The sequence below is a fragment of the Xiphias gladius genome, chromosome 21 (assembly GCF_016859285.1).
Source record: "Xiphias gladius isolate SHS-SW01 ecotype Sanya breed wild chromosome 21, ASM1685928v1, whole genome shotgun sequence".
Lineage (NCBI taxonomy): Eukaryota > Metazoa > Chordata > Actinopteri > Istiophoriformes > Xiphiidae > Xiphias > Xiphias gladius.
The window spans coordinates 9,968,432-9,995,028 of NC_053420.1; the positions used below are offsets into that span (position 1 = coordinate 9,968,432).

The 26,597-nt window shown below is 41.2% G+C and overlaps 2 protein-coding genes and 1 non-coding gene across 4 annotated transcripts; 2 read left to right on the top strand and 1 right to left on the bottom strand.

Annotated features, from left to right (window-relative positions):
* Positions 1-567: 567 nt before the first annotated feature.
* LOC120783454 (1,25-dihydroxyvitamin D(3) 24-hydroxylase, mitochondrial) lies at positions 568-8,209 on the top strand. Its single transcript, XM_040116493.1, has 12 exons — positions 568-1,086; positions 1,241-1,431; positions 1,589-1,682; positions 1,791-1,884; positions 2,495-2,586; positions 2,970-3,081; positions 4,265-4,410; positions 5,290-5,456; positions 6,641-6,719; positions 7,075-7,272; positions 7,419-7,530; positions 7,858-8,209. The coding sequence occupies exons 1-11, from the start codon at positions 829-831 to the stop codon at positions 7,527-7,529; spliced, it is 1,542 nt and encodes a 513-aa protein (XP_039972427.1). The 5' UTR covers positions 568-828; the 3' UTR covers position 7,530; positions 7,858-8,209.
* A 3,350-nt stretch (positions 8,210-11,559) lies between these two features.
* On the bottom strand, positions 11,560-11,632 carry trnat-ugu. The gene has a single exon. It is a non-coding gene; the product is annotated as a tRNA-Thr (tRNA).
* A 2,252-nt stretch (positions 11,633-13,884) lies between these two features.
* LOC120783400 (nuclear factor of activated T-cells, cytoplasmic 2-like) lies at positions 13,885-25,426 on the top strand. Of its 2 annotated transcripts, none has more exons than XM_040116379.1 (10): positions 13,885-14,158; positions 14,994-15,963; positions 16,162-16,333; positions 16,938-17,140; positions 17,863-18,035; positions 18,523-18,663; positions 20,466-20,521; positions 20,808-20,940; positions 22,312-22,932; positions 24,728-25,426. In XM_040116379.1, the coding sequence occupies exons 1-10, from the start codon at positions 14,032-14,034 to the stop codon at positions 24,772-24,774; spliced, it is 2,643 nt and encodes an 880-aa protein (XP_039972313.1). In that variant the 5' UTR covers positions 13,885-14,031; the 3' UTR covers positions 24,775-25,426. The 2 variants fall into 2 exon arrangements, with proteins under 2 accessions (XP_039972313.1, XP_039972312.1); XM_040116378.1 differs by having other exon boundaries at positions 14,985-15,963; positions 24,728-25,425.
* The last annotated feature ends 1,171 nt before the right edge of the window (positions 25,427-26,597 follow it).

A 26,597-nucleotide genomic window follows, 5' to 3' on the forward strand; every position in this document is an offset into this window, starting at 1 on the left:
ACCGCTGGAAAAGCTGGAACAGTTTGGGAAATCCAAATTTGATTTCAAATATTTGAGGACACGGTGATCTGGAAGCCTTTGAATGAAATCACATTTTCCTGTGGATGACTATGCTGGAAAGGACTATTAAAATGTCTCCAATAATGAGGCAGCAACCTTCGCAACCCAGGCCAACTTATTGTGTATTTTAGAAGGTTTTTATCCGGCATGTATGTGCAATTATCATAAACATCCAGAAGTGAGAATTGCATTGAAAATGCCCAATTGCCACCCCTTCACCCCTCCACAAGGAACACACACTCCAAAACACAAGCAAAGCAAACACACACACACACACACACACACAGACACACACACACACGCAACCTGCAATCTGTCAAATATTTGCCCACGGTGCCGAAGTGTGGCAGTAGTATTTGCTTTGCCAAAGTTTCGGTTCTTCCAATGGCGCAGGACGCTCTGAAACACGGTTCAAGCGAACCGCGTCACCTCCACTGTGGCCTGTGTGTTTATTTATAAAGAGCGGGGGCTGGGTGTGTGTGGGGGGGGGGGCTTCCTCGATCTATCTGGGGTCATACGATCCTCTCAACGTGGATCCATAAATGAATGGTGGGCTCGACTGCCACACCATGCAGGACCGGTCCCTGATTGGTTCGGTGCACTGCAGGAATAAACACTCTTAGGGTATATATAATGCCCTAAGGTGTGACACTTCCAAGAAACGAGAAACCCCCCACGATAATAAAGAAGAGCTGCTGCTAAACACTAGTTTAGGATTAGTATTCTGCATTTCATTTTTTTTTCTTAAACAAAGATACGGATTTGAGGATGAGGGCGCAGATCCAAAAAGTTCCCCAGATTGTTGAGCTGCTGAAGAAGAAGTCTGTGGGGCTGCAGCACTTCAAACCAACATCCTCGGTGTGCGTCTTGGAGGAGAAGGATGCTGCGGAGGCTGCGCCGTGCCCCCACGCTGCCACCAGAGCGCACAGTCTGGACGCGATCCCGGGACCCACCAACTGGCCCCTGGTCGGCAGTCTGGTTGAACTCCTGCGCAAAGGAGGTCTGACGAGACAGCACGAGGCACTGGTACAGTATCATCATAAACTTGTTCTCTCGTTGTCTGTTTTTTTTTTTGTTGTTTTTTTTGCACCGTAGTACAGCCTACCCTTTTTCAGTCAATGCCACAATCAGGTGTTTTAATGTAAATTAGATTCGTCTGACAAATGAAATCTTGTCTTAGGTTGATTATCATAAGAAATTCGGTAAAATCTTCCGGATGAAGCTGGGCTCCTTTGAGTCGGTGCACATCGGCGCACCTTGCTTGCTGGAGGCGCTGTATAGGAAGGAGGGAAGTTACCCCCAGAGACTGGAGATCAAACCCTGGAAAGCATACAGGGACCTGAGAGACGAGGCGTACGGACTCCTCATCCTGTAAGTAGGCTCTCGATTCCTTCACCGATAACTAAAAAGAGAAAAAAAAAAAGACCATAACTCATCAGGAAGCAGCTTGAAGTGGAAGCAGGGACACAACTGAAGTGTTTTAGATTGAAGCCCACTGAGGACGGGGGTCCAAACTGCTGTTTTGCAGGGAGGGGAAAGACTGGCAGAGAGTGCGGAGCGCTTTTCAGCAGAAACTCATGAAACCGACGGAGGTGGTGAAGCTTGATGGCAAAATAAATGAGGTAGGATTCTCACGCATGTAAAATGGCCTTTAGTTACGTTTTACTTGCCTTTAGTTTTGGGGAAATTCGCGATCGGCGACTGACACTTTCTTCCGGTAAAAAAAACAGGTGCTGGTGGATTTCGTTGGCAGAATTGGAAAAATAAACGTCAGTGGGAAGATTGAAGACTTGTACTTCGAACTGAATAAGTGGTCGTTTGAGAGTAAGTCCGGCTTTTTTTTTTTTTTGTTCGATTATTCGTTAAGACTACAACTAACGAGGATTTTTATGACCAATTAATCTGCTGATTATTTTCTCAATTCGTTGTTTGGTCTAAAAAACGATTTTAAAAAATGCCAGTCACAGCTTTCTAAAGCCCCAGGTGTCATTTTAAAAGTCTTATTTTGTCTGACCCACAGTCGAACACCCAAAGAGAATTAATTTACTATCACATAATAAGACAAAGCTGGAACTACAAGGAACGTTTGGTATTTTTACTTAAACCCCAACTTAAACGAGTTTTTGATTATCAAAATAGTTGCCGATAAATTTTCTGATTCTCAACTAAAAGATTTATAGACTAATCATTTCAGCTTTACTATTCATTATTTTGTCGTATGCTGTCATAACTGCTTGTATATCATTTTGTGACCCCTAACTTCAAAAAATAATTTCTGCATAGTTTACAATATATACACAATTATGTCTATAGAAATATTAAACTGAAAAGTCATTCTCTTCAGATTCTGTCCAAATCAAACATCTTTCTGAACCTGTACATACATTGAACTCAAGTTCTGAAACGCACTCTTTGCTCTTTTTTTGTCCTTCAGCCATTTGTCTCGTCCTCTATGACAAGAGATTTGGTCTGCTGCAGGAGAAAGTCAACGAGGAGGCCATGAACTTCATCACAGCTGTGAAAACAGTGAGTAAGGCTTGTTATTATTCCTCTCATGGCGACAGCGTGCAGCTACTGTAGGACAGGACACATGAGGATCTGTGAGACAATGAGGTCGGCCGAGACGGCGTAGTTCATCAGGTTCACCTGAAGCCGAGGTCAGCTGAACTGCAGCCGGTCTCGCTGTGCTTACTGGGATTTACTGGGGCAAACCAATATCATCCGCAGTCAAGAGATGATAAGTGAAGGCTCGGAAAGGTCCCACAGGGCAGTGGGTGCAAGAAAAAGCAGAAGACCTTGAAAAAGATATAATCAAAGATTTTCAGTGAGGGTGATGGGGATTACGTTTAACACCTAATCTTTTTCTCTCTCTCGCTCTGTCCCCTCTGTCACTTTGTGTTTCTCTGCAGATGATGAGCACATTTGGGATGATGATGGTCACACCTGTGGAGCTCCACAAGAGCCTCAACACCAAGACATGGCAGGACCACACGGCGGCATGGGACCGCATTTTCAGCACAGGTACAAACACAGACACAAGTTTATACTACACCACAAACCAACACCAATACAGCCCCCCCCCGCCCCTAACAGATTACTCTCATTTCACAAAGTTCTGGTTCAGTTTGTTCTGCTGCGGCTTACAAGCCAGTCTGAGCTGCGTGATATCACGGGATGGCGTGTAAGTGGCACGTCACTTTCAAGGACGTTTCACGTGTCTCGTCTACCCATTTTAAGCTTTGTCAGTTAACGCCATTTTAGTCAGGTTTAGGGTTAGGGGGTAAGTCAGCAGAGAAATGACGTGGTGCAAAGTGACACACGGAAAGCAAAAAATGTGTGGTGACAACACGCAAAATGACTTAAGAAATTTCAGTGTCTCTCATACGTCATTCAGACGATAGATAGGAAAGCACAGAGGGAACTGGAACAGGGTGCTTTGGTGTTTTGTGTACTTGGCACTCTGGGTACACGTCAGCCAGAGTTGTAGTAAACCGCGTGACCTAAGAGGGAGAAATCTGCCAAATATTTGTATCAGCAGGAGGTGGGGGTGGAACATCAAGGGAGAAAGAAAATGATGCTGGCTGCGCTGCTTACGACCTCTCACCAAAAATACAAACAGAAACACACACTTTTCTTGACACTTGGTGACAAAAAGTACTTGTAGGGAGTCTGAGCGTGAGTGATGTAGTTTTTTATCATTTGTTTTGTGTATTTTTAGTTGCAGCAGACCATAAGTCAGTCATCTAGTCATTTTAGTTTGTTTTTGTGTTAGGTGATTTAAATGATGCTCAGCCCTTATAAGCTTATCACCCACATAAACAGTCAGGGATCAAACAAGTGCCACTGGAACGGCAGTACCGTTAGCGAGGCATCGCTGGTGCCTTGCAGTCTCACATGATTCAGGTCGCATGGATAACATGTCATGTAACGACAAAACACCAGACAAAATACACTTAATACCTTTCATTAAATTCCTTCAAAGTCTTCACTACATATATTATGTGAGTCTGGTCTGACATGGATGTAAACTGCGAACTGACCGGTTGGCGGGGGCATACAACTAGTTTTCTCATGAACTGTAAACAGATAAGTGCCTTAATGCTGACAGAACTTAATCCAGACTACAAGCATGTTACTACTGTTATATTAGCTGTAAAAAAGGAGATCAGTACGTTTACAGCTTTACTTTTTTGTGGTCCCTCAGCCAAAGTCTACATCGACAAGAAGTTGAAGAGGAACGCCATCAGAGCCCCTGATGATTTAATCGGTGACATCTTACACCACAGCTGCCTTTCAAAGAAGGAGCTGTACGCGGCCATCACAGAGCTGCAGATTGGAGGAGTAGAGACGGTGAGCAATATGTTGCACTACAAAGAGATATGTTTCATTCAGATAAGATTGATACCGTTCTCGTATCTGTTCATTCGATATGAGGCTACAGCCAGAAGCCGGTTGGCTTAGCTTAGCATACAAACTGGGGAAACAGCTAGCCCGGCTCTGTCCAAAGGTAACAAAATCTGCCAAAATCAGCAACTCTAAAAGCTCCCCAGTCAACATATTATTTCTTAGTTGTTTGATCCGTACAAAAAGTAAAAACATCAGGTTAATTAGAGATCTTTGCCTTCGAACAGGGCTAGGCTAGCAGTCCCCCCTTCTTTCCAGTCTTTATGCTAAGCTAAGCTAACAGCTGCTGACTGTAGCCTTATTTTTAACGGTCCGGTACTGTATCTGAGACTGGTATCATTCTTCTCATCTAACTTTTTGCAAGACAACAAATAAACATGTTTCCCCGACATGTCAAACTCTCCCTTTAAAGCTATCTCTGCCTATTCCAGCTTTTGGTTTATGTACGTTTTATGTATGTTTTATGCTCTTAAAGAAAAATCAGATGATCACATGGGTGAAGCACACCACCATTTAGTCATGAACACGAGTTAACCTTTTAAATGTTTTACCTTTCGCCTATTTTCCTTCAAGTGGGGAAAGAAAAAAAAAAAAAAAACTGCTCAGCCACTAAAACAAACAGGTGCTGCAGTTACAGTGCTTCAGAAGCAGAAAATGAATGTGGTGCAGATGTAACTGAGGAGCCTTTGAGGAACCTCAAACATTCCTCAGCGCCTTTCAGGACCCCACTGAGGAATGCACTTAGAGTAGCTGCCTCACTAAGTGACACTTCCTCTCTGCCTCCTTCCCTCTCTCTCTCTCTCTCTCTGTGTTTATGTTTCTCAGACCGCCAACAGTATGCTGTGGGCTATTTTCAACCTGTCACGTAACCCTGGCGCCCAGAGGAAGCTGCTGGAGGAGATTAGAGAGGTGGTGCCTCCTGACCAGGACCCTTGTGGAGAGCACATCAAGAGCATGCCCTTCCTCAAAGCCTGCCTCAAGGAGTCTATGAGGTACAGTACAACAGGTTCAAGATGGAAAAATAAAACAGCTACACAAAGCTGCTCCTGGCTGCTACTACAGTTGCGTTATGAGCAAGGGCGTAATTTCCAAAGGGAAAAGTGAGGCAGGACATGTCGACTTCAGTTATTATGGTGCGCTCACAGCAATAAGCTTAGAAAGCAGCAGCAGCGAATGCTTGGTGACCTACTTCTTGCCCTAGGTTTCACCTGGCAGGCAACAGACGGGCTGTATGGAGCCCGAAAGGAATGCCTGCAGACACTACTCAGGGACAAATAAAAGAATTTTCCAACTTATTTTTTTCGGTTGGTATTTTTATTTACAGTAATAATGCCCCTAGAAAGACGCCAATTTGAACATCAGTCAAAGATAAGGCAGCAAAGCAAAGTGGTCTTTGCAGTAAAGATGCAAATACGACATCATCTATCAGAAGGTTTTAGGTATACACGAGGGAAACTAAAAATGACTTAGAATTAGTCCATTAACAATACAGAGGTTTAGTATTTTTTGTTATACTACCAATTTTATGAAAATCACAATAATCTATTTTGTCCTAATTTTTTTGTTTGCTGGATTGTTTTGATGTACATAAATGCAGGAAATAAACAGCATATATATATATATATATATATGCATGTATATAATTATATGTATGTATATATATGATCAAGTTAAAAATGCTTGTAGCTGACATGACAAAACATCTACTGATAAATTTAATTTATCTAAACAGTCAGCAGTTTCGAATCAGACTCAGTGGCTGCATCATGACCAGTACCAGTACCGTGGAGATTAAGAGGGAAAACTCACACACATGACTGGCTCAAAAACAAGCTTCATGAGATACGGTGTCATGACAAGCAGTGGTCCCAGGTTCAAAATCTACCGCGTGGTCACGTTCAAATCACCTCCTACCCCCTATACAGTCCATTCTCTCCTTTCTTCTCATGCAGTCACAAGTTGTGTAACATTTTATTTAGGGCTTATACCATAACCACATCATCCAGGGAATGTAAATTACCTCCGACTTGAGATTATATCTCACCTCATCTTGCACTGTGAAAAACATAGGAGTGTGTTTAGATCCCGTTAAAGAGCTTAAACATGTGTGTCATGCTATACTAAAGCGTCACTGAGGCCATATTCCCATGTCCTTTTTTTTTTCGAATTCTTACAGGTTATCGCCATCAGTTCCATTCACCAGCAGGACCCTGGACAAAGACACTGTGTTGGGAGATTATGCCATTCCCAAAGGAGTAAGTGGCTTAGTTCTTAGTTACCATACACCTGACATGAGGAGATTACAGTCTTGTATTAATTTAGATTTTACTGATGCATTAATGAAGAATGCTAGAAAAACCTGCTCAAGTACAGTACAAAGTCTGAATGGAGCAACTCAAACATGGCATTTTCAATTCAGCAAACTGTATGGAAGGATCAGATTTACAAGGTCTTTATTGGTCTTTAGTCATGTAATCTACTGTATTATCTATTTAATTTCTCTTAAGGAAATTTCGAGAATTCTGCTACTGTACTTGTAATTTTTGAGTAATATCCATAAAACTCTTTAAAAAAAACACTGATTTAATTGTTATTTTCCTCCATTTACAGACCGTTTTAATGATAAACAGCCACGCACTGGGCTCCAATGAGGAGTACTTCGACGACGGGAAGCAGTTCAAACCTGAGCGCTGGCTGCGAGAGAATAGCACCATCAACCCCTTTGCTCACGTTCCCTTCGGCATCGGAAAGAGGATGTGCATCGGCCGGCGGCTGGCAGAGCTGCAGCTGCAGCTGGCCATGTGCTGGGTAAGATGAGACAGAAGTTCAGCTGAGTTCAGTTTATAGACCCAGTCAACTGGGATTCATAAAACACCACATAAGTTTTTCGTCACACGAGCATCTTAAGAGTTTAATTGACATGATCAATTGAGTTTTGCTTGGCTCTCTTACAGTTGGTCCGAGACTATGAGATTGTGGCTACAGATAATGAGCCGCTCGACGTGATCCATTCGGGACTGCTGGTTCCCAACAGAGAACTGCCGGTCGCCTTCATCAGGAGATGAGGTGAGAGGCAAAACTGGATCTCCAGCTAGTTATGGGTCGAAGCCAAGAGAAACCCAGGCACATAACATAACTGTTTCCCCAGTTGTCAGTTTTGTGCTAAGCCAAGCTAACTGGCTGTTGGCTATAGCTTCATATATACCACACAGACATGAGAGTGGTATCAATCTTTTCTTCTAACTCTCAGAAAGAAAGCAACCAACTGTATTTCCCAAAATGTTGAACTATTTCCTTGAGTCTGATATTTCTTTCTTATGTTTAATCTGGTTTGATCATTCAAAACTGAGCATTCACACCAATTAATTATTTCTTCTTTCCCTTCCCTCTCAGGCTCCATATTCAACTCTTCTGGACATAGTAACAGAAAGACGATACCTCTGTTGCCATGGCCCTGACAGTCCAGTGACTCCCTGTATTGCTGCTCTGTAAATAGAACAAAAAGACAAAGAAATTATTATACATGTAATGATGCCATAAATACCTCAAACTTGTTTTAAACTTTTACTTATGGCTGTTAATGACTGACCAAAATACCAGTTGTAATGTACAAATTGAATGTTGTACCAAGGCAGCTGTTTGCATATCTTAATGTAATGTCCTCATCTCAGACATGTGTATGTAGATGTCAAACTATTAACTATATGCTTTTCCTTGTTTAATAACTTATATTATATATATATATATATATATATATATATATATATATATATATATATATATGTAGGTCATATGTTTGTTTTTCATTGTGTTTATAAAGTGCAATTATAATATTATAATAATGTACATTGTTTTATGTAGAGACATATTTTATTCATTGAAATAAATACAGTAATAAATGTATTAAAGAAACACAGCCTGTGCTAATTTTTCAAACTGGTTGAGTGCCAAGACTTGGTATTAAAGTCTTTGGGGGATTTTAGCATTTGTTTTTTGGCTCAAGAAACGGAGCTAAATAAAAAATTAAAACGCTTAGTTTAGCATGTAAACAAGCTCTGCTTTCTTTAGATTTTTTATGGTAGTGTCACTACTGTGACACTTTAAAATGAAGAGATGTCTACTTGTGACAGGTTCTGGCCTCAGTGCGGACGTGAGTTAATGGTTTTTTTTTTTCTCAGACTGTGTCACTTGATGGATTTCAAAGGCCTGAAAAAGTCAAAGTATCCAGTATTTGACAAGAAACACGACTAACAGACTAACTACACCAGCAGCTCTGTGAGACTCTACTTAGGCAGAGCAATGCTTTGAGCTAAATGCTAGCAGGGACATGCTCACAATGACAGTACTATCATACTGATTTTATGCAGGTATAATGTTTACCATGTTCACCATCTCAGCTTAGTGATGGTTGACAGATTTGAAAAAAATACAAATTTTAACCCTTTAATCATCACTGTTAAAAAACTGCCACCCTAGCAAGTCTATTTCCTTCTATAACTAACTCCTATAATTTTCTTAAAACAAGCGGAAAACTGCAGGTGCATGCACTTGTTTCAAAAACTTTCAAAAAATGTGTGTGTGTGTTGAAACGAGAAAGAAAAAGGCAAGTTACTGCTGTAGAATGAGGAGAACATAAACTTCATTTTAAGAAAATACATATCACATGGAATTGTATTCATTTGGCGTTCTTGTCCAAAAGTGAAGGAACAAGAGCTGTTCAGCTCGACGAAATAAACTGCAAAAGTGTGTAAGAGAGCCCTCATCGCAAGTCTGTTTTGTGTTTTAAAAAGCTGAGATGTAAGTGCTGGCATGGGGTGACGAGGTGCAGCCTGAAAAGGTGGGTTTTCAGCCATTGATGGTTTAATTACACAGGAAACAAGGAGAAATATTGTCAGTGCACGGGTTGGTAGATTCTTTGACTTATTTTAAGAACAGAAGACTTTAATGGACCAGTGTGTAGGATTTATGTGGCTCTGTTGGGCAGAAATAGAATATAATATTCCTAATTATTTTTTTTCATTAGTGTATAATCACCTGAAACTAAGAAACACTGTGTTTTTCGTTTGCTTAGAATGAGCCCCTCATACCTACACACTCAGCGGGTCCTCTTCCACGGAGCCTACAGTAGCCCAGAACAGACAAACCAAACACCGGCTCTAGAGAGGGCTTTTCACGTTTTTACGTTAACCTAAAGGCCATAGTAGGTTCTTCAACACGCCTACGAAGGGGGGGGGGGTATTGAGTTGGTTGCAATCTGCAACCTCACCACTAGATGCCACTAAATCCCACACACTGGTCCTTTAAGGAACTCATGTTGCAAGCACAAAAAACTTGGTAAGAGGAAAATTGTTGCAGTGCTCGTCTGACCCCAAAAATAGGCTGGAAAACCCTACACTAGTGTAGGTGATGAATTGCATCGGCAAAGCAGAGGCATAATGTTTTAAGAATGTAGATGGATGATATTATGTATTCATGGATACAATTATCAGCCTTTTCTTTTATATTTTGAGCAAGTAGCAACACAAATGAGCGAGTAAATTGCATAAGCCAAGCATATTTATAGATACAGCTGCTAATGGGAACAAATCTGTGACTTTACTATTAACAGTTCAGCATCTGCTCTTAAAGTGAAGCTGAGGCCCCAGGGAGGATCAAACTCCTGACCCCTGGTTTAAAAGACCAGTGCTCAAAAAGCTGAGCTATAGAGCCACTAATAGCTCGCTTCTCACTGCGAGAGCCAGTCAGTGCTATAAAGGCAGAACGGTGAGACCGACAGGTCACAGTATCTTTATAACCGAGCACTGCACATATCTGGTGAATAAAGATAAGAAATATGGATATACTATTTGTGGATTCAAGAAAAACAATGTAATATCGGGCCCTGTCACTGTGCACCCTGTATTTTGTTTTAAACCTTATTTAATCCATCACCCCTTGGTTCATAATCAATAAGTCTTAATATGTGTCTAATTATAGTAACCAAATCCTACAATCTCAAAATCCAGTAACACAATATAATTTTCTACTGTTACTGTATGCTGAGGTTAATGGGTTAGGTTATGTTGGTAAGTGAGTTATGAGGTAAGGAACTTGTACTTCTACTATATTTGGAATGAAAAGTAAACCTTCTTCCACCGCTACTCAAGGGATGCTCTCCTGAGGACAACAGTGTACACATCCCGGAGAGAGAGGACTCACGGTTTGAAAGTGGCTTTCAAGAGATAAGAAACACCACTTCTCGGCATTTCACATTTGTTTTCCTGATATCCCCTCCCTGGCAGTTACACACCAATCCCCACCTTGATCCATGCGACGCTGACGACTCTCACATGAGTCACATGTGACCTAAACACTCACATGTGACCTCAGGTGACATCAGCACGTGAAGGGGTTAAAATGCCTCGGCCTGACAGTCAAATCCACGAGGCCTCACCAGCCAGGAGAGCTGATAAAGCCTCGTGCATGAAAGGCAAAACATCATTGAGGTTAATAAATCAAGACAATTCAACAGGATAAAAATCTTCATAGACACTAACAAGTAACCAAAGTTTCTCATGAATTATTAATCATATTTATATCATTGATGTCATAGGGGTACATATTTTCATTAAAGATTTGCTCAGATTTCTCAATTATATAAATAAAAATATAATTTATATGTAATTATGTGTACTGACCATTCAAGAGTGCCGAGATGAATGAAAAAAACTTTTCTGTCAATTCAAATTTTAAGATTCTGTAATCATTTAAAAGGTTGGGTAAAAGAAATTTGTTGTTCACTTAACTCTATCGATAATTACATTACACGGAAACTGGAAAGTGCTTTTGTCCAAATAAACTTACAATAGGTGCATTCAACTTACAAAGGATTTTTTTATGGCATGCTTTTAGTTTATGGTTTTTTGTTTTTTTTTCCAAAGGAAATACTTTCTACCAAAAAAATATAAAAGGTGCTCGCTGAGAGTTTTGCAGATCATCCGGTGTAAAAGGAACAATTCTTTTTTCCAGTTTGTACAATGGAGACCAAAGTATACATTTTAATTAACTGCTTAGAGATATTTCAGATACATGTTAGTGAACATTAGATGGAGACATAGGCCCTAGTGAGGATTGAACTCACGACCCCTGGTTTACAAGACCAGTGCTCTAACCACTGAGCTATAGAGCCACTGACAACCTCTCAGTCCTCTCAGCAACAGATGACACACTCTAGTCAAGATACAGTGTCTTCGTGACATGACTTCAATATGGTGGAAGAAAATATTATAAATTTCACATGCAAAAGTTATGGGATAAATACAATAAGATCATTAAATAACATTACTGAAGCATTGCTTCAAGTGTTACAATAATGTGGAAAGAACTGAAAGTGACTGCTCAGTGTTCAGGTCTTTTGTAAGGGGTCGAGGTAAGAAATCTCTGTGACAAATATCTCAAAACCACAACTATAACATCTGCATTACTACACACTACAACAGGTAGGTGTGAAAAAGTATATGCAATAAAATGTTTTTCAAAATTTGGGTGAACTGACCCTTTAAATCAGCATCAACAGAACGTCTGTGCAGGTGTGAATTGTACAATACTGCCACTCAGCGGCCAAAAGCTGCTTGCACTTACTTTTCTATTTTTTATTTTTCACCTTTTAATTTATTTATTTATGGTTGGTGCAAACAAGTTTCTTGAGTTATATTTTTATAGTTTATATTCATTTTTAAAAATCATTTTGTTGGACTAGATTAAATTAGATTCCACTTTATTGTCATTGGGCTGAGTTAAGATAGAAAGCCACCGAAATGCAGTTAGCATCTAACCAGAAATGCAAAGAAATAGCACTTCCGGAATATGGACAGTCAGCATTGGTGCCCTCCAGGGATGTGTCCTCTCCCCACCGCTCTTCTCCCTGTACACCAACAACTGCACCTCCAAGGACCCAGCTGTCAAACTCCTGAAGTTTGCAGACGGCAATACGGTCATCCAAGATGGCGACGGCAGTGCCGTCTTGGTCATCCATGTTGGCGGGAGGTTGAACTGCCGGTGCTCTGGTGCAGTCAGAGCAACTGGGAGCTGAACACACTCAGGACTCTGGAGATCTCAGTGGACTTTAGGAGATACCCATCAGCACTGCTCCCCCTCGCAATATCCAACAGCCGCGGAGACCTTCAAGTTTCTGGAAACTACCATTTCCCAAGGAATGAAGTGGGAGACCAACGGCGACTCCATCCTCTAAAAGGCCCAGCGGAGGATGTACTTTGTGCAGCAACTGAGGAAGTATGGTCTGCCCCAGGAGCTGTTGAGCCAGGATAGGAACAGACTGCAGCAAACAGTGAGGACAGCAGAACAAATCATTGGTGCTCCCTCTACCCAACCTCCAGGACACCAGGAAGTGGGCATGGGGGGTCATCACAGATTCCTAACGCCCTGGACACAACCTTTTTCAACTTTTGCACCTCCTCCCAGAACCCCGTATTCTAAAACCAGAGGCAGGGGCAGTTCATGCCCTCATGAAATCATCCTCATAAATAGCTGACCAGTATCATCTGCTGTGCCACATGTGCTCTTGTTTCTTCAGACAGTTATTACATCCTGCTTCAGATCTACAGATACTGCTTTGTACAAATACTCATACATCACAATTTCATTCCCATAGGTGATGCACATTATTGTTCTTTGCACTTTATGTTTGTTGTTTTGTCTTTTATATAATCTGTATATTGCTTGTATTTTGTGTATCGTCTGTAAATAATAAGTACATTGTCTGTATACTGCCTGTATTGCTTACCCTGTGTGTGTTAACACACTTGGCCGAAAAAATCTGATTCTGATTCTGACTCGGATGCAATAAATGTAAGTGTTTACTAATTTGGGGAGTAGGGACACACACTACCTAAATGTAAAAAGGAAAAAACATCCTAATCAAAGGCTATAAGCTAAAAACAAACAAACAAACAAACAAACAAAAAATTGGTAATAAATACATTAATCGATGCACTCAAATGTCTAAACACAATTTGTCCTGTATCATTCGATATCAGTATAATACTACAAAAGAGAACAGGCTACTGTATATTCAGCCTCTAGGAATTTATAGTTTATTATATGTACTGTCACCCTTCTTGACTCACACCGAAGGAAATGAAGCCCGTGTCAGGAGGTTGAGTTGCACTCTTGTCAGCGCACACACACACACACACACACACACACGCGCGCGCACACACACACACACACACACACACACACACACACACACACACACACACACACACACACACACACGTGGGCAGGTCCGCGCCTCCTTTTTGCTTGTCATCATCAGAAGTGACAGGAAGAGTCTTTCGCCTCTCGCCCTTTTTTTTTTTTTCATCTCGCGGTGCTGGATTTTTTTTTTTTTTTTTTTTGAGCAGCTTCTAATCCTTTAAACGCATCTCAGAAAAACTGCAACACCCTCCCGTTTATTATTCTTTAATTCCCTTTCATTAATTATCCGGCCTTTCACGCCGCGCGAGTCAGAAAGTTATCGCAAAAGACATACTCGTCGAGAGGAAATCCATATATTCAGAGCAAGAGATGACTTCTGGAGGTCTGGGGCTCACCGGGAGCCTGGGTCAAGACGTAAGTCAGGAGGAGTTGGACTTTTCCGAACTGTTTCTCTATAACTCAACTGGAGAAGACTTTCCTGTCGGCTGCGACAAAGGTATGTACAGTATGTATGCAGTCATTGTTCTGCTTTTTATTCTCTTTTTTTTTTTCCCCCTGAGAATGAATAGAATATCTCCTTTTCTCGTTTCTTGGTGTAAAGAGTGGGGATGCGTGTTGAGTTCGTATGTAGCCTGTAATTAAGTGGCGCAGCAGCGAGCACTTGGCTGTCAGGCACTGATGTTACACCGGAATCCTCCTCTCGCTGCCGTCGAGCAGGCGAGATCGAGGGCACGACGTGTGTAGAAAAACAGAGGGAAACGGGCAACGGCTGTCTTTTTCACTGCTAAGAGGAGTTGAAATTGAAATGACCCCTTCCGCTCAAAAGCAAGTTTTGCTTCACTTCACTTGGATGTTTGACCCTCGCTGTGCAGACCCATTTACTGTATTTTTATTTTTTTTATTGTTTTTTTTTTATATTATTTTTTGTGCTCACGTTAAATCTGAGTTCAAGACAGGTACAAACTGATTTACTGACATCACAAGTCGTTTGAAAACCAGTCGTGGTCCAATATGCAACGTGCAGCAGATGGACGAGGAAGCTTGAAGCCTCCTGAAAACGGATTTTATAGTGCAGTATGAGACATCTTGTATATTCACAGATTCTGGATTTTCCAAATAGAGCAAAGAAGCAGATGTGATTTTTAAGAATATTTAATTAGGTAATTATGTATTCTTGTGGAAAAAACACATCAGACAAAAATGATATGTCTTCAATGTGTCTGGAGGGGATCTTTGAGTTATCTCAAGTAGTAGTAACTGTCAAGTAGTCAGGTGCTTTGAACACGTGTGCACACGTTAATCCTTACTTTTGTTACTGACAGATGATCCAGGTGCTCTCCTTCAGAATGACAACCAGCCTCCTCTGCTGGTGGTCAACGATCACACTGCGTACGCCCCCACCTGCGACCAGTCAGCCTCCAGCCAGAACTCCTCCTCTCATAACCCCTCCACAGAAAACCTGTCAGGGGCTGCGTTTGACTCCTTGGGGCTGGCATCGAGACCAGGGAACATACCCGCTCCCAGCCCCAGGATCGAGATCACTCCGTCAGGCGACTCTCTCAGCTCGCAGACCCTAGAGCCAAGCCCTGGCTCCAAGGCCTACAGGGAGTGTGTGAGCCCTGCCAGCAGTAACTCCTCCACAGGATGGCCAGCAGAGTCATACTCTCCAGTGGCTTCACCGTGCGTCTCTCCCTCCAACGGCGCTGGCTGTAGCGCGGGGTTGTCTGCCTTAGACCTCTGCCCGGGCCTTCAGGGCATCCACACTTCTTCTGCTCAGTCCTCTCCAGGGGCCTCGCCCCGCAACAGCATCACAGACGAGCCCTTTCTCCTGCCACAACACCAACGTACCGCTGCACCGCTTCCCCACCAGCGCTCCCGCTCTGCCTCGCCGCATGGAAAGCGGGCCTATGACCCAGCCCACTCCTGTCAGGGGGGCACTCCTGTCAAGCAGCGATCCCGGAGTCCCAGCCCCATTCCCTCGCCCCATGACCAGCAGGGGTCCCACTACCTTCACCAATACCAGGACCAACCTGAGTTTCAGGCCCAAGTTCGGACCTCCTCCCAGGGCCTGGAGGAGAACTGTAGTGTCAGCTCCACTCTGTCCAGCGTGGTACCCTCAGTAGTGGTGCGAAGTGCACATGGGCAGGCCCAGAGACAGGACTGTGTGTATGGAGAGGTCTATGACTGGGCCATTGAGCAGGAGAGGATTGGAAGGTCTGGATCTGAGATCAAGTCTGACACCTTCTATATGGTCCCAGCTGTGTGGCCTCCTCCTCATCCAGTCCATCAAGGAGCATTCAGGTGTGTTGTTTGTCCTGTTTTATGACTTGCAGACAATTTATGTATTTCCGATAAGCTCAAATGTAAGCACAAATGAGAGATTATGAAGTACATCTTTTAATTGACAACTATAAAATGAAATATGAAATATGGTACAAATAGTTTTTTACACTCTGCATTTGGATTTTCTTTACATTTTCCTCTTTTTCTCTTTCCCAGTGGTCTGTCCGTGGCCCCACTTCCCTCTTTAGAGTGGCCATTGCCCAGTCACTCCAGTCAGTATGAACTACTGATTCAGCAACAGCCCAGATCTCATCACAGAGCTCACTATGAGACCGAGGGCAGCCGCGGAGCTGTAAAGACACCCAAAGGAGGGCATCCGGAAGTTCAGGTGCCGTTTTTGCTTCACGCTTGGATCGAATGGGGGATTTTGTGTGTAAATGCAAGGAAGGAAATCGAAAAAAGAAAAAAAAAACCCCATCACTCTCACTTCACATCATTGTCACTGTCAGTGCCGTAGAAGAGAAGCGTACAAGTGAAAGTAAGAGTTGTAAATGTGGGGTGGTATTTCCTGGAAAATGTGTTTATGTAAAGCTGACAGACATGCAAATGAAAGAAAGAGCCTCATGTCACTGTCACATCACTACTCTCACAAGGGCAAATTATTAAAGCATGCATTCTTTCAAGTTGCTAAAAAATACACCAATAGCTACAATTAAGGTATATTTACATAACATGCAGTGTTGGTACATGGGTCTGCTTTATTTACTCCTCTGGGGAATTAATTAATAAGCTATCGCTGTTGGTTTTCCTGGCACTGTTGCACAAATTGGCCATGCAAAGCAGTGTTCTCGCTAAGCCAGTTAGATAGTGACCTGGGAAATCATCCCCACAGGTATAAGAGATTTTCTCTGCGGTCATGCATGTCAATGGTATTATAGTTCATTTAATTCAGTGTGAAGCTTGCATTTGATTGCCCTCGTTGCCCTCACCAGCTCCATGGGTATCAAGGCACGGTTTCGCTGGGGCTGCAGGTCTTCATAGGGACAGCAGACGAGAGGCTCCTGAAACCCCACGCCTTCTACCAGGTCCACCGCATCACCGGGAAGACCGTCACCACGCCCAGCTTGGAGAGGATGATCAATGGGACCAAAGTGCTGGAGATCCCTCTAGAGCCAAAGAACCACATGAGAGTGGTGTGAGTAAAAGAGGGAAGATGTGGGATACACGTTTACCAAAAATAAGTCACGGGTGAATCACCAATGCAATGAATGAGGCAACATCAATCGATAAAAGATTTTTTGGAAACAGTAGCATGTGACCTCATGCTTGTTAAGCAATCTGCAGTCGCCACTGCGGTGCTTTTGCGTTGTCCCTCCCATAGTTACGGATGCACAGATACAGTAAACCGTTCCAGTCGTCAGTCCGTTTTCTTTGGATTTGACATTTATGACGTTGGGTGTGTATTCAGTGCTCTTTCTTTCTATACACAGCCACGGTGGCTATTGCTGCTAATACAAGCCACACGGTTTTCATCATTTTTCCTCCCAACAAGTTGCTGTTGCCGCTGACGGAAACTTGAAACGCATCACTTCCTGTGTGCCAGAGAGTTTTTCCAAGAAAGACCGACCAGACAGCGGGTGTTTACACCAGCAAATAGAAATACTCCGATGAACCTGATGTATGGTAGATCACTGAAAAATAAACGAAAAAAAGTTTAAAAAACAAAACTAGGTTACAAGTGACTAATCATTCTAAACTGATGCAGATTACAGCCAACCATAATTTGACTATCTCAGTTTTGCAGCCGGTTTTGATGAAAATCAAGGCGGCAGCGTTTCGAACAGAGCTTTGCATCAGAACTCTGGCATCATTTCAGAACGCTTTCTCATCTTATCTGTCTATTCTCTCGCTTGACAGGATTGACTGTGTCGGGATCCTGAAGCTGAGAAATGCAGACATCGAGCTGAGGAACGGTGAGACGGACATCGGACGAAAAAACACACGTGTGCGTTTGGTGTTTCGCGTCCACATTCCCCAAGCTGGAGGCCAGCTTGTGTCTCTTCAAGTTGCCTCTGATCCTATTGAATGCTGTAAGGAGTGTTTAATTCATGATAAGCTGAATTTTGCTTCCTGTTGCTGGTTCATGATATCTAGTGTTGTAGAAGTTGCAGTTTTATCCATTTATTTATACTACCGTTTATATGTGTAGGCATAAGCTTAATGCATTTTCAAGCTACTTAAAAGTATGTATATTCCTCCTACACATGAAAATTTGAATTCAGAGGCAATAAAAGAAACATTTAATTAATTCTGTACACTCAGGGTTTGCCGCTATGATTGTATGACCAGTAGCTTATGCTGTTTAATGTTAGAAAACTTTAGATAGCTATTGCTGTGTTGCCGACAAGTTTACTAACTTTATGACTTTTTTTTGCTTGAGCAGCTCTTCTATTATTTTATCATCAAGTATCATCTCATTACCACTTGTGGCCAAAAGTTACAAAGGCTGGCCATAACATGAAAATTTTCTTACTCACGCTGGGTCTTTCAAACAGCTGTGTCTTCCTGTTTCCTCAGCCCAGCGCTCAGCTCAGGAGCTCCCTGCAGTCGAGAGGCAGGACCTGGACCGATGCTCAGTGCTCGGTGGTCAACAAATGGTCCTCACTGGACAAAATTTCACTCCCGACTCCAAGGTGATATTCTCTGAGAAGACACAAGGTGAGAAAAAGATCTTTTTTTAAATCGGTATACATCTGGCCAAGCGATGGCAGAACTCTAACCTCTAATATTCTTATTGTTCTTCTAGCTGAGAGTAATATGAGTCACCGCTCTCATCTCCGTACAGTAAATTAAAAGCTACTGCCATCACCCTGTTAGTTTAGCACAAAGACTGGAAACAGGGCAAAACAGCTGACAAAATCTGCCTACCATCACCTCCAAAGCTCACTAACAGGTTATATTTCTTGGCTTGGCACAGGGACAGACAAGACTCCATGAAGTCAATGCTCTTGGACAAGAAATAGTCTGGCATATAACCTTCTGTAAAAGCACAAATTGTTGATTTCACAGTTAGGAAATAAACCATGTTAATAAGCTTTAGAGATGCCGGTAGATAGATTTTGCTACTTTTGGGCCGAGCCAGGCTAGCCGTCTCCCCGTTTCCAGTATTTATGCTAAACTAAACCCACTGACTACTGGCTGTTGCTTTCGTACTTTCAAAAAAAAAAGCGAATCATTGTATTTTCCCCAAATGTTGAGCTATTCCGGTCTAGACCTGCTCTGTATGAAAAGTGCCCTGAGACAACCTCTGTTATGATTTGGCGCCATTTATAAAAATGAATTGAACTAAACTGAATTGAATTGAATTCCTTAAATATATATAGTGCTGTTAGTGTGTAATGCTTCAAGTTATTATGACTATTTTTGGTGTGTTTTATGTCGACCTGTGATTGTTATGTATATATATTTGGATTCAAAACTGGTTTCTATGATAAAAATAGACTAATATTTTGTACATCACCCAGATACATCCTCCAAATATCCTGCTTGAGTGAGTTCACCTACTCATATAGTATTTGTGTTTTCAGTTTTTTTTGCATATTGCCCAGGCAACATCAACTTTCAATGACGCACGCCTTCCTTCAGCCCCCACTGACAAAATGAACAATTTGTTTAAACTTTTACTGGAGATTTCAATGTGGAAATTTCTCACCTCCTTGCTGCTCCTTCTGCCCACATAAAGTTGTTGGCTTACATGATTTGAGAGCAGGATGGTTACAGTTGACTGCATGTAAAGCCTCCTTGCTACTTGGTGTGGGGTTTCATGCAACAGGATGTGGTTTGACAGACTGATAAAGATTCAGACCCAGAGCAAAGGCTTTTTTTTTTTTTTTTTTTTTTTCAAAGCGTGGGTAGTAAACAGAAACAGTGGGTAAAAACTGAGGTGGGAATGAAACGCTAAACAAGACATAAAAGAGAAACCAGTTTTCCACTGTCTGTGTATAAACGTGTTCACTGCAAATTAAAGACAGAATTGATATAACCTGATTTCTTACAAATTCGTGGATTTTCACCTGATCAAACATGCTTTTTATAGCTTGCTATTTTCTGAAATACACTTATTTGGTTTCTTGCTTCTCATGAGTTTCATGAGAAGATCGAAGTAGTCTGGCACATATACCCCAGTAGCAACTTGTTGGTTTTATACTTTGTTTGTTGTATGGATTAAACAGACAAGATATACATAACATGTTAATTAGCGAGCTGTACACATGCTGGTTTTGTCACCCTTGTACGGAGCCAGGCTAGCCGTTTCCCTCTGTTTTCAGTCTTTATGCTAAGCTAAGCTAACCAGCTGGTGACTGCAGCTACATATTTCTTATCTATAAATGAGAGTGGTATCTATCTGTTTATTTAACTCTCAGCAAGAAAGCAAACAGGTGGATCTTCCAAAATGCCAAACTATTGTTTTAAACTTCCACTGCTTTAATGCCTGCACCCTGTCTTCCCTCTGCTTTCAGACGGGCAGCAAATCTGGGAGGTGGAAGCCACTGTGGACAGAGACAAAACACAAGCTGTGAGTTAACTTTTGCTTATCTGTGCTGACAAATGCATGCAGGCAGTTGCATATTTTACATAACCTTTGATGTACATTTGTAGATATATTCAATCATCAACATTGTCTGGCGCAAAATTCATGCACATTCAAAACAGCAAGCAATATACAAAATCTATGACCACTATGCTGATTTTGATCTGACACTCACAGCGGAGTGATATGGGCCAGCCTACACCTTTCTGTTGAAACATGATAGTTTGTCTGAAGTGCCAAGTTTTTCTGTTGTGTCGCAATCCCCGTCTAGAACATGCTGTTTGTTGAGGTCCCTCCGTATCGAGACCGGAGCATTTGCCATCCAGCCAAAGTCAACTTCTACGTCATCAATGGGAAGAAGAAACGTAGTCAGCCTCAGCACTTCATCTACACTCCAGTGATAGGTATATATCTGTTAACCCACATCTGTCACCACAGGAGGAAAAGGGGTAACAGGAATGTCTGGAGGGTGTCCAAATGGTTAAAAGTTCCCAGCCCTGGGGTTGGCAGAAAAAGTCAGGGCTGGTGTTGTGAGGAAATATCGTTCTCACCTATATCAACACAAACTTCATGGTGAAAGACATCACGCAACAAATTTAACCTCCATTTAGACTTCTGTATTCACATCGATGCCAGCAAATGAGGACAAAAATCAATATTAATTCAACCTTAGACTGGTAGTAGTGTTGCTGAAAAGAGGCTAATGTGTGCTAAGTCAATCATCCCCTTATTAAGTCAGACTTAGAGCATACAGGAAATTGAAACACTTTAATCAGATAAGATCTAACTTCTACATGATTAAAGGATCATATCAACCTGAAGACAGTTTAACACAGAAAGAAGAAGCTAAGGGGGATCTTTCATGATCTTCATTTTAAACTGATGTTCTACAGTCTTATGAGAAGTCAGACCCAGTCACAAGAACTTGATCAGCTGCAGCCACGACACAGGCTTTTGCGTAGGGTTGACAGCTCTCACTTGTTCTCGAGGGGGAAAATCTTCCACTCCACCATCTGAAATTCAGACACACTGTTTGGCACATTTTAAAAAGCATTTCAGGGAACACAAAACTGCATTAATGAGAGTAGAAACAGATGTTGAAGATGACAAAAGGGGATACATGAAAGGGAAACTAAATTACAGTTATTCATCATTAAATGTATTGTTTGAATTTTCCTTAAATTACTTAGTCCCTGTAACATCTTAGGACTCACTCACCATTTTTAACCATGGTAGCAGCTCTATGGATGGCAATGTTGGTCTGTCGTTTGGTCACTCCACCACTTTGGTCAAGAAAGATGTATATCTCAACAATTATTAGATGGATTGCCATAAAATTTCTTCAGCTATTCATGGTCCCGAGAGGACAAATTCTAATGACTTTGGTTATCCTGTGACTTTTCCTTTATCACCATCATCAGGTCAAAATTCAGTTCTGCCCAGTACTTTGCTTTTGACCAGATACCTGCAAAACTCACGACATTCCCACCCGCCTCAGCTGTTCTGTGTGTTCGGTGCTAAGTAGAAAATTTTAGAATGGTATCACGCAAAGGTTGGTGAAGACCGTGAACCTTATACCTGCTAAACATTAGCATGTTAGCATTGTCACTGTGAGCATTTTATCTGCTGACGTTACCATTTAGCTCATACAACCTCAAAGAGATGCTAGCATGGCAATAGAGTCTCTGCTTCTGTACTTATGGTCTCATCAGTGAGCTAATGATACGATCTTACTCATCTTGCGAGGTCAGATAATCTGTGTTTTTATATTGCAGCCATTAAAGCAGAGCCACTGGATGACTATCAGTTGAATTCATATGGCTACTCAGATAATCAGACACTGTCTGGCCTGTCCATGAAGTCACTCTACCATCACCTGGAGCAGGACAACAACCATCAAGCCTTGAATGCTTCTCCAACACTCTACCATCTAGCCACTGTAGACCCCAGAGCCTGCGTGTTAACACCTGATCCACTGGATGATCAGTCAGTCTATTACCAGGCCAGAGCCGGTACTCTGATCAACAGTCCTGTGCTGTACCACTCTGCAAACCAATGTTACAGCAGCTGTGGTACCACCCTCCTTGGTGGCTCCCCAATAGTTTCCCACCCTGCCACTCCCAGCCAGTGTGTCAGTGCCAGAACCCCAATGGCCAAACTGAGTGAAGGTCCTCAGGTCGGGGATTCATTCGAGGCCTGTTTATTGTCAAGACATCAGAGTTTTGTGCAGACAACGCTGCCACTGGGGAAGTCACCACCTTTAAGATACATCCAAGGTCAAGCTCAGGGGAAGGCCGGCTGCAGAGTGGAGCCGGGTAGAGGAAACCACGAGGAACAGGCTCCAGAGAGGGTCACAGTCAAACAAGAGAACCTCAGCTATGCCTACCTGGAGGATGGTGAGTATTACTGTTATATACTGTTCTGCTAAATGGGTCAGTGTGCGGTGAAAGAAATGCTGGTCGGATTGTTGAACATCGTCAGAATCAACTCTATCCCTCACACCTTTCCAACATCAGAACTAGGGGAGAAGTGTGTGACGATTTTTGTAACTTTTGGAAACCAACGGCTCGACTCGCACTTCCACTTGATGCTACAGTATGTAACTTTGTAATAATATTTTTAGTTGAAATTTGTTCCAAAACATATCTTAATGTGGAGAAGTGCTGTCAAAGGCTTCTGTGACCCAGGCTCATTGAACGGCCTGGTCGCAATGCAGAGCTATTCCCTTCTAAAGTGTTTGAGCGAGCCTCGCCCTTCTAAAAGATCAGACAAGGCCAAAGTCAGGAGTGGGAGCTGTCAATCAATACGTGATTGTGCTTCTAGTCTACCGTTCCTTTCGCACCAAGGCTTTTTGGTTTTAAAAAGTTCTCGAGAAAGCTGACAGATTGTTTCATCCAGAAAATAAGAAATACACTATTTAAAAATCTCTACATATAACAGGGTGGAAAAAGAAATTTGGAAGCCTGGGGGATGGGTATTTTCAGTCCAGTCTGCAAATGCATACGAGCACACTGAAACTGTACGCTTGCAAATGCTCCCTTGTGGTTTTTCTGTTGGGCCTTTCAATCCACTTTCCTGTCTGTTTCGGTCTGACTCTCACTCTGTCACACGCACAAACATGTACACTTGCAGAAGCTTCATGAGCAGGCCCAGTCTCATTTGAAATAAATGTGTACAACTAGCTTATGATTTCTTATGTATTTGAAGTTAATGAAGGAGAAAGAAGCAATACCAACATGACGTGAGAGAACGAATAATTTACCCTGACCTTGTTTGCTGTGGGGAAAGGTTTCTGTTTACACATCTGTGATGGAAGACAGAAACAGGAAGTGTATTGTACAGGCAAATATATGCAGACACACCTGTGCTAAAGAAGGAAAAGAAGAAAAATGAAAAGCAGTCCTTTGTCTCTGACACAGGCTGGAGTAAGGAAACTACGGATAATCTGTTTTATTGAGCATCAGAGGCAGTTTAACCAAAATACACTTCTATGTTTATGCTATTATCACCATTTGTCATTGTTTCTTGAGATTATATCTAATTGTTTAATCGATTAATAATATTGTTATTCTTTCTGTCAAAAGATGAATTTGTAAGAACTGTACTTATTTCTGTTAGGAAAGAGATCCTTGATCAGTCCAGAAACCACTGCCAATAATATGTTCAGGACAATAGAGACATCTTGTGGACATTAATGTAATTGCAATACTTCACATTATCACTGCGGAGATTGCAAGTCAACATTGGACTGATTTTATGTGTGTCTTAATTTCCCCTCATCTCTCTGCTGTGGACCTTCATATAAAAGCATAAGATGCACCCAAAAAAAGCGGACTTTGACAACAAAAATGCACACACACACACACACACACACAGACACACATACACACACACACAGACTACCTTGTAGCCGGCTTAATCCCCTGACTCTGGGATAAATCAAATGAGTAACCTGAGGATAAATGGGATGAGAGCAACACCAGTTTTGACTGGAATTGCCTCTTTTTTCCACAAACAAAAAGTTATGCCATAAGAAATTAAAAAAAAAACCCACACAAAGGGGTTTTAAATATGCATATGAGACCTTTAGGTATAACAGACCAATTCCTTTGGAATCGTCTCTTCTTGCATTATTTTTACGTTGTTGTGAAAATTAAAGTTGCTCATCCAAATTTTTTGAATGTTTTCCAGTGAACGACATCATAAGAAGGGACCTGAAAGGCCACAACGGAGAGTGAACCTGGAGGGCCTGCAGCGGCCCCTGATGTCCATTACATTCCAAGTTTAAGCAGTAAACATAATCTGCAGACTTCAGAAACTATAGAATCCTTATTGTCTTGGCGGAAAGCTTGTACTTGCAAGACTTGTAGTTAAAAAACTAGACCAGATTGGTGGCAAAAATTTTAGGCAAACAACAGAAACTAATCCATAAGAAGCTTATGTTGACTTTATTTCAATATTACATCGTGTTTCTGTGAAACTAGCAAGGGTGGTGGTTCATTGTACAAACTCAGTTCTCAGGTACAACATTTTACATCAGAAAATTGGTCAGCTCTCTGTTACTTTATTAACCTTCACTATTATCATACAGTTTAGCCTTAGCAAAGATAATAGAACATATGTTATACCTTAAACTGTGTGTCTGTGTTGTATCTTTATTTTAACCTGTTTGACTTCTCTCTGGTCATATATTTGTACAATTGCTCATTGTAAGCATGTATAAAATGTTTTATAATAAATAAAATCTGCTTATATGAATCAGATAATTTAATATATAACGTCTTAGCCGAAAAATGAATCTCTTTTCTGTAATTATCATATTTGTTTTAGTAATACAGGCTGTTTATTTTAAGATTATCAACAAAGTGATACCAAAATAGTGTCAAATAAGTGCAATACAAAACTGTCTAAATACCTTGTGTATTACATTCACAAATGTAAATATTAAAATGTAAGAACAATAATAATGATAGACTTTTTGTATACACTGCTTTTCAAAACAAAGATACAAAAGTACTTTATATTTAAAACATTTCAGGACTGAAATGTGGCAGATAAAATTCAAAATAATGCAAAATTAAAATAGAATAAAATACAAAACCATAGTATAAAGTAAAAGCAATGATAATTTAAAAAAAACACATAGGGTATGTTTGAAATATAAAACAATTTGCTAACATAAATAAAGAGCTCTCTTAAAATATTTATTTTTAAATTATTAAAGTTAATTATTCTCTCCCCAAAGAATCCGTTTTTGAGGGTTGAACTGCTACAGGTAAAAACTGCTGGGTTAGTTCAAACTAAATTAGAGCACCGGTTCATCAGTTAAGTAACCAGACTGTTAGTAACAAGCTACAGCTGTGAGATAAATACAGTGGAGTAAAAAGTAGCAGATTTTGTCTGTATCATATACTTTCCTCTCAAAGAAGTGAGAGTTACAGTACACAGTGCTCTGTTTTTTAAAGCTATGAGCCAGGGGTAAGCAGCAAGACAAATAAGAAACAAGTGATGCATAATAAATAGATACAATAAAAGAGAAAAATTAAATTAATTTTTTTTTTTTTTTTTAAATTAAGGAATATTCAAAGAAGAATATAGATACACAGTTTCATTTTTTTGGAGATTGGAGGTCCTAATACAATCGTTGTAGTGCGTCAACTCACATTTAAATACAATTAAAAAAAGGTTTTGTTTATGGGAATTTACATTTTATTTATGTGGTATTTGGCGAGAATAAAACATTGGATTTGTTATAAGAAACATTCCTTTATGGTGGTTATGAAAATTGACAACTAAAAATACATCTTTAGAGGCAAACATAAAGTCAGCATATACGGAATGACATAACATCAGACCACAATGTTTTATGTGTGTGTAGTTGCAGAACCAGGATAAGCAAGAGGACTGTCTCGGAGCATCCATCACAGGAAGAACAGCAGGCTATATGTTGGTGTCTTTTTGCAGTCTCTGGAGGACGCATTTCGCTGAATGAAAAACAATTCCCCGACCTTATTTGTTGATAGATATTTAAAAGGTAAAGTCCCCCCCCCTGCTTCCGCAC

What these genes read in the sequence shown, in the direction of transcription:
- LOC120783454 (XM_040116493.1), top strand. Translation starts at nt 829, where the DNA reads ATGAGGGCGCAGATCCAAAAAGTTCCCCAGATTGTTGAGCTGCTGAAG. An exon ending in AGATTGGAGGAGTAGAGACG is followed by an intron (nt 4,411 to 5,289) that starts GTGAGCAATATG and finishes TATGTTTCTCAG; the next exon opens with ACCGCCAACAGTATGCTGTG. An exon ending in TGCAGCTGGCCATGTGCTGG is followed by an intron (nt 7,273 to 7,418) that starts GTAAGATGAGAC and finishes GCTCTCTTACAG; the next exon opens with TTGGTCCGAGACTATGAGAT.
- LOC120783400 (XM_040116378.1), top strand. Translation starts at nt 14,032, where the DNA reads ATGACTTCTGGAGGTCTGGGGCTCACCGGGAGCCTGGGTCAAGACGTA. An exon ending in CTCTGATCCTATTGAATGCT is followed by an intron (nt 18,036 to 18,522) that starts GTAAGGAGTGTT and finishes CTGTTTCCTCAG; the next exon opens with CCCAGCGCTCAGCTCAGGAG. An exon ending in ACAGAGACAAAACACAAGCT is followed by an intron (nt 20,522 to 20,807) that starts GTGAGTTAACTT and finishes ATCCCCGTCTAG; the next exon opens with AACATGCTGTTTGTTGAGGT.